The sequence below is a fragment of the Ailuropoda melanoleuca genome, chromosome 4, assembly GCF_002007445.2.
Source record: "Ailuropoda melanoleuca isolate Jingjing chromosome 4, ASM200744v2, whole genome shotgun sequence".
Classification (NCBI taxonomy): Eukaryota; Metazoa; Chordata; class Mammalia; order Carnivora; family Ursidae; genus Ailuropoda; species Ailuropoda melanoleuca.
Genome location: NC_048221.1, coordinates 1,121,113 through 1,128,524, shown reverse-complemented (window position 1 = coordinate 1,128,524; position 7,412 = coordinate 1,121,113). Strand labels below are relative to the sequence as shown.

The 7,412-nt window shown below is 62.7% G+C and overlaps 1 protein-coding gene across 1 annotated transcript in view; it reads left to right on the top strand.

The window, feature by feature from the left end:
- The first annotated feature begins 4,457 nt into the window (after positions 1–4,457).
- The window catches only part of KLF16 (Kruppel like factor 16), a 4,568-nt gene continuing 1,613 nt past the window's right edge, over positions 4,458–7,412 (top strand). The window contains exons 1-3 of the mRNA XM_034660004.1: positions 4,458–4,474; positions 5,740–5,797; positions 5,895–6,008. Of these exons, the coding sequence (XP_034515895.1) occupies positions 4,458–4,474; positions 5,740–5,797; positions 5,895–6,008 (189 nt within the window). The remainder of the gene's footprint in view (positions 4,475–5,739; positions 5,798–5,894; positions 6,009–7,412) is intronic.

The window sequence follows — 7,412 nt, the reverse complement described above, 5'->3', positions numbered from 1 at the left end:
CGGCGCGCTTGGCGGGCGAGACGGTGGTGGCTGCAGGCGCTCGCGGGGCGCGCGGCGCGACGGGGTCCGTGGGCGGAATCGGGGCTCCCGGACCGTTCCCTCCCCCCTCAGTTCCGTTTCTCTTTTATTTCCTGTCGCGTTCGTGTCTGGGGGAGTGGATGCCGTGGTTGGAGCACGCAGCTCTGAGATTTTTCTGTCTTCTCCTCCCCTGCCTCAGTTTCCCTATGTGTAGTGAGGGAGGAGGAGCCGCGTCACCGCCTCCGGGGTGGCAGCGACGATTCATCCCAGAGGGCAGCAGAGCGCTTGGCGCGGGGGCCGAGGTGGGGGGCGCCCCACACGTTTTTTTTTTCCTTTTGAGTTTTAATAAGGCGGAGGGCGGGGCTGAGAGTGAGGGTTGAGGCCTGAGTCTGGATGCGGGAGTGGGGGGGTTATTTGAGAGGGGGACCCTCGAGGGAGGCAGGTCCTCACCGCGTTAGGTGGCGGGGTTGGGGAGAGGGTTCAGTGACACTTGTCACCTCTCACTGCCCAGCTGAGGGTGAGGGGACAGGCTAGGGTAATCTGAGGCAGGGGCACAGTCATCAGCCTTGCACTGTCAACCCCCCTCCCCGTCCTCCTCGGGGTCCCCCACCCTCAACCCCGAGAATGCTTTCCAAGCTGGGAGTTTGGGTTGGGGGTCAGAGGAAGGTGGGCCTTGGTGGCTGGTCTGGGATTGAATATTGAGGGGGACGGCGGGGGGGGGCATCTGGGAGCAGGATGTACTTGGATTCCAGCTCAGCCACTTTCTAGCCCGCGACCTACCCTGGGGTTCAGTGTTTTCGTCTGTGTAAAGGGCACGTGGAATTCTGCCTTCTGAGGGTCGCTGTGGGGGTCGGGTGCAGCGTGGCTCTGTGGACACAGTCTTATTGTGGAGACGGCGGGAGAAAGCAGGGCGGGCCCTAGTGGTGTGATGGGGAGCCAGTGTGGGCAGCCCCAGGCCCCTTGCAGGGCCTCAGACGCCAGGCACCCTCCTCCCTGCTCTTTGCACTCCCCGTCTCCTGCATAGTCCCTGTCCCTGTCCACGGGGACCTAGAGGCTCTGCCCCACTTGCCAGCAAGACAGGATACCACAGCCAGGGCCTACTTGGGGTGGGGTCTGCATTTCCTCCTGGAGCCAGTCCTTCCCTGACCAGCCGCTGGGTGTTACCCACACATTGAGGCAGTGAGGTCTGAGGGTCTGTGGGCAGGATGGCTGGGGCTCCATGAAGATGGGGAGATTCCTCTCTGGGTGTGGAGCTGGGGTCTGAACAGGACTCTGGCTCATTCTAAGTGAGTTGGCCTGTCTGAATGGCAGGGGTGCTGAGGTGGAGAGACTGTCCAGGGAGGGACCCCATTTCTCCCACTCTTGAGTTTCTGCACCTGTCCTGTTACCAGCCCTAGGTCATTGTTGGATGGTGAGGTCCCGAGGGCCTTTTGCACTCCTCCAGGGTACCGATTTTTTTTTTTTTTTTCTTTTCTGGGTCCTGTCTGACTTCTGGGTTGGTTGAAGGGGGCGGCCAGGCCAGCTCCACCCCAGGTCCCAAGAGACACTTCTCCGGGGCATCCTGGAGTCCTTCAGAGCCTCCATAGGCCCCCAAGCAGTGGTGGCAGCCTCTCGAAGCCTGGGGGGCGGGGACGACGACTCCTTGCTGGGTCCAGGATGTCATTATTGCCATCCACGTTTTAAATGAGAAATTTAGGTTCACGAGGCCCAGCCGGGGAGCGGGGGGTGTCCCAGTGGAGGGTGCGAGTAGTGGGTGGGGGAGGGGAGGGTGCCGATGGGAGCTGTGGCTCTGGGTGTCCTGTCTCAAATCCCTCCTTATAATATGACATGGGAACCCAGAGGGCACAGCTCCTGGTCGACTGACTGCTCCTGAGATTGGAAATCCCTGACTTAGGCACCCTTGGTGTTCTGTTTCTGGAGAGTTTCAGACACCTATGTGCTTGAGACAGTGCGTTCCGTGTGTCTCCGCCCCCCCAGGACCACGGAGCCTGACTCAGTGGCCACATAAAGGCCTTTGAGTTTTTCCGGCTCCTAGAAGGGGGGGCGCTGCTGTTACGCCTGGCTTGGGGGTGGGGAACCATGCCTGCCCTGGGTGTCCCAAGGCTAGCTTGGTGTTGCCCATTGCCAGGGATGGGCCTGGGGACCGATCTGATGAGGAACAGTGATTAGAAGTTAGCTGGGCCATCCCCAGGGGGCCTTTGGGAGAGAATCCTGCCTTCCCCTGCCTTGCCTGAGGATCACCCTTCTGTCTGTAAAGAGATCCCAATCCAGGCCTAGCTCCATTTTACAGAGGAGCAGACTGAGGCACAGAGCAGGAGCCTGGCCAGAGTCGAGTGTGGTACCCCCGTCATCCCTGCTCTGCTTGGCATAGCGGGTGGTGAGGCTGGGAGGGCCTCCCAGCTGCAGGGGCAGGGCTGTCCTGTGATCGCCAGGGTCCGGCCTGCAGCCCCAGCATGGAGCTCTCCTATGTGGGGTGGTGAAGGACTTAGGAAGCTTCAGGAGAAGTTGACGCCGTTGCTATGGATACGGAGAGTGAGAGGAGAGATGGGGCGGGGGCGGGAGGAGAGGCTGGCTGTCTACTCCCTGCTCGCCCAACCTCCATATCTGGACTGTTCCCTTGCCCCAGCGTCCTGGTGCCGAGCAGGTGGTGAGCTCTGCCCCTGCTGGGGTCTCAGGCTCCTCCCTGGCAAGAGAAAGCTCCGATTCGGAAGTGGAGCTTCTAGGCCAAGGTCTGACCCGCAGGGCCCCGCGGGTACTGTTCTCTGTGGGAGTCCTGGGCACTGTGGGGTTTCAGGAGCGTCCCTGGCTGCACCCACTCGATGCCAGAAACATCCCCAGGTGTGACAGTGACACGTGTCCCCTGGGGGAATTGCAGGATCACCCCCAGGTGAGGCTCCCTGTTTTACTCTAACACCCTGTCTCCTTAAGTTTGAGGCCTATTAGGTGAGCATCGGGCGTGTGCAAGACCCGTGGGGACATCCCGGTCCTGTGCCCTGACGCCGGGAACCTTGGCAAGAGGGTGACAGCAGCAGTGATAGAGGAAGAGGCCTCTCCGTGGACACCATGGAGTCCTGGGGGGCAGGAAGGGGTGTGTCCCAGGAGAGGGCTGGGGACAAGGGCCCTGGGGTGTGAGTTCTGAGGATGAGGTGGAGATGTGAGGTGGGGAGGGTCAGGGCAGGTGAAGGGTTCCGTGTAATCCCAAGGGCAGGGTGGAGGGTGGGCAGGAAGGCAGGCCCGGCTTTGCAGAGGAAAATCCGTTTATGGAGCAGGGATTAGGGTCCCAGGAGAGGGGTTGAGGAGGGCAGGCTGCCCGCATGGGTGCGAGAGGGGTGGGCCAGCCCTCAGACTGGGTGCAAGTGAGAAGCCCCAGGACACGGAGAGTAGGAGGTGGCTAGGGTGAACCCTAGTTTTTCTGAGTAGCCCAAGGGGGGCAGGGTCAGAGGTCGTGGTATTCTTGGCTGAAGAGCCCCCCAGGGAAGGGCAGATGGGGAAACTGAGGCCCAGAGGGGAAGTGGCCACCACCTTCCCAGGGCTGAGTGGACACAGACCCGACCCACCTCCCCCAGGCAGAGCTGTGGACTCCTTTGAGGACAGGTGGGGCTCAGGAGACTGGTGGCTTATTGGGGGGGGGAAGGGCAGGGCAGTGCCAGGCCTGAGGGGGCGGGAGTGGCCTGTGAGCTCCACCTAGCCCCCTCCTCCTGCAGGCAGCTTGCAGAGAGCAGCTGGAACTGGCTTCAGGGACCCGTGCTGTAACTGGGGAGTGGGGGAGGGCCCCCAACATTGTCGGGGGTGATAACCACCCCCCACCCAGGCTCCCTGATAAAGGTGGCCCAGATGGCCCGGGAGCCAGCAGATGATACCAGTACGAGGAGCCGGCCTCCCTGGGGGGGGGGGTGCCCTGACTTCAACCCTCGCCCAGTGCTGTTCCAGAAGAGCGGGTCTCCCGATCACACATGCTCCTGGGAAGGGGGGCTGTGGGAGTTGTTACCCCTCACCCCCAGGCACGAAGAGCCTCTGGGCCAAAGAGGCCAGTCTGGGGGGGAAGCGAGCCTGAGCCACGAGCCACGGCAGTGTGGGTCTTCAGGGAGGAAGGAGGGATGAGAGGCTGCAGGGGGTCCGCCTTTTAAATAAGCCGTACGGATAGCACCTCCTTGGGCTGGTGGGTGAACGAGGTGACAGCCAGCAGCTGGAGCTTGACTCTGCGGCCCGCAGACACTCCACACATGTAGGACATGCCCAGGGCCTGCCAGGCCTGTGCCGCCAGCTTGACAGTCAGGTTAGGGGCAGATCTCACACCTAGGAGATGCTAAGCACAAGGATAGAGAAGCCGAGAAAGGGGATGGCAAAGTGCACCAGTCGGGTAAGGCGAGGCCGATCTTGGGGTGACAGGGTACATAGAAGGGGCAGAGTGACGGGGAGAGAGTCCAGGCGGCAGGAACATGGTGTGTGAGGATTGGTGAGTGGGGCTGCTGAGAAGTCGAGGGAGGGCAAGGCGTCAAGCTAAACCCTTTCAGCTTTGATCTTGGGTCGGGGAGTAGCTCTGGGAGGTTGTAGGGCAGAGCGTGGACTGGGTGACTGAGCCAAAAACCGCTGGGCTACTGCACTGGCCCAGGCAAGAGCTGGGTCGAGAGCCAGGAGATATTTTGAAGGGGTTACTGATGGGATTTGCTGCCAGCTACCAAGCAGGCCAAGACGAGGGATGGAGACAGCCAGGAGATGCCTCTCTAAGCTTTCGGTGGCAGCAACAGAGCGGTTGAAAGGGGAGACCTGCAGGAGGAGTGGGGATGTGGGGGTGGGTAGGTGGTCAGGCTTGGTTTTGGGGGCAGGGCCTGGGGGTATTTAAAATCACAGAACAGGGGCGCCCAGCTGGCTCGGTCAGTGAGGCATGTCACTCTTGATCTCAGGATTGTGAGTTCAAGCCCCACATTGGATGTGGGGGTTACTTAGAAAATAAAATCACAGAACAGCTGAGCTTCCCATAGGCACTTTGTAAAGCCATCACAGTAGCTAGCTGGAGACAGACCCCCATGCCCTGCTCTCCAGACCTCACGCTCAGCTGCCCCCCCTTTCTGCTGCACCTCCACACCTGTTCTTTGGGTTCTTTCTGGACTACTCAGGGGCGACTTCAGGAAGCCCCTGGCGCTCCCTGCCATCTGCTGCAGCCCCAGCCTTGCCGAGCTCTCCAGGAATTCTCCCTCACTTGGGCCCCTCCACCTCCCCCCCCCCCCCCCCCCCCCCCCCCNGCCCCCCCCCCCCCCCCCCCCCCCGCCGCCTCTACCTGGGAGGTGGGCATTTGTGCAAGGGTCAGCTGCCCCACACACCTCCTTCCCTACCCCGAGGGATGACCTCAGAGGTCACAGTCAAGGTTGGAGCTGGCCGCTGGCCCCTGCCCAGTGAAGGCCAGACAGGCCAAGCTGTCGTGGCTCAAATGCCCCCTTCCTGTTATCCTCTCCAGGACCTCTGGGCTTCCATTTTTCTGAGCCAGCATGACACTGTGGTGACTCCAACTGTGCCCAGGTCACCCCAGCCCAAGTCAAAAGGTCACGTCCACGGGGCCCCGCCCACCACGTCTTCCTCCAGCCCTAGTTCCAGTCCGCAGTTCGCTCTGGAGCAGCCGCTTCGGGGCAGCACCTGCGGCCCCCTGCGGGCTCTGAGCCTCCTGAGCGCCCCCCACCCTGGCTAGTGGACTGTGGGAGGGTGACAGGGCCTGGTATCTTGCAGGCATTCGCCCAGCGCTGTGGGGGCGGGAAGCCTGCGCACCCGGGTCCCCACCACCCACGTATGCACGTGAGCTCCCCAGCAACTGGGTGTGGGGCGGGGCTGGCAGGCGTCCAGCCGGCAAGTCGACCCCAGCTCCCCCTCCGCCGCCGCCCTAGCGGGAGCGGGACCACGTGAGCGAGGCGGGCTGGGCTGCGGATGTCCCTGCCGCCACCGAGCTACGAGCTACGTGCGGCAGCTGTGTTCCCGGCGGCTGCACGCGTCCTGCCCCAGTGCGCGCTGGCACCGCTTTTGCAACCTGCTCATTGCAAAGTGGGCCTGCGGGGAGGAGGGGAGGCCGGGAGGCGGGTACCAGCCCCGCCCCCCGCCCGAAATGGGGAAGTGAGCCAACTGCGGGGCGCGCCAGCAGCGGGATGGCCCCCCCCTTCCCTTCTGCTGTTCCCCGCCTGCGCCCTGCAAGATGGCGACAGGACTGCGTGCCCCTCGGAGGGGCATCGTTCCCCAGGCACCAGGTCTGGCCTGGAGCCAGCGTGCCTGCCCCCCAAACCGGACCCCCCTCCCCAGACTGCAGCCCTGGGGGACTGTCAGATTCAAGCACCCCACCATCCGAGTGGGACGGGGGTCCTTTCCCAGGCTGTTTTGAGCTCCGCCTTTCTATAGAGGATGTCCCTGCTGAGAGGCTTCCCCCCCGCCTTTGGGATTGTTCCCGGAAAGGGTGCAGCCCCAGAGATTGGGGTCTGGGAGGTCTTGGGTACGGATGTGTCACCCTCCCCCCGCCCCCGGGGTAGGTGACTCCAGCACACCTGGATTCCCAGCCTTCTGGGGCATGCCCTCCTGTAGCTGTGAGCACTACTCACGGGTCACCCGCAAGAAATCTTCATGGGGGGACTTGTTGGACCCCACCTCCTCCTTTGGTTTTGGGGGTGGCCACGAAGAAGGGATGGGGGAGGGGAGGTTTTAGTCTAGCTCTCTCCTGGGCCATGGGTGATGGCAGGAGCCCACTCTGTCTCTCCTGATTGCTACCTCCTCCCAGCCATGACCCCAGGACAGTCCCTTAGCTTTCAGAGCAGAGATGTTCCTGGCTCACCCTGAGAATCCAGGCCCCACTACCCCCACAGCCACTCTTCTGTCCTGTGGTCCTTTCTGCTGGTTCCCCGGTTACCTCTCCTCTGTGCTTGGCCACCATTGGTCCTGTTTTGGGGGCCTTTCTCAGACCCCAGGCCATGTCCCCCCTTCAGGATGTGTTCTCTGACACAGGGTCAGCCTGAATCACCACACTGCCCAGCCTGGGTCCAGTGTGCGATGCAGGAGGTGACCACCCTGGCCCCGCTCTGGCTTCCCCTGAGTCCAACCCTCTCCCTTTGTACTCGGAGCTCCATCCAGTGCCACAAAGGGTGTCACACACAGGGGGATGGGCCTCCCTTCTCCTCCCCTCCCCTCCCCTCCCTTCTCCTCCCCTCCCCGTCTGTTCCGCGGGGGCGGGGTGAGGCCGGTGGCCTTGGCCTCCAGGCCCTCCCCTTCCCGGGGGCGCTGTGACCTGCTGGGGGCCGTCTCTGCCAGGGCCTTGTGCCCTTCCTCACCCTCTGTCGGGCTGTGGGGCTGCTGGGGGCCCTTCACATGTCCCTCTATCTCTAGAGGGGCCACAAGGGTTAGTGCGTGGACCAGGCATGGGAATC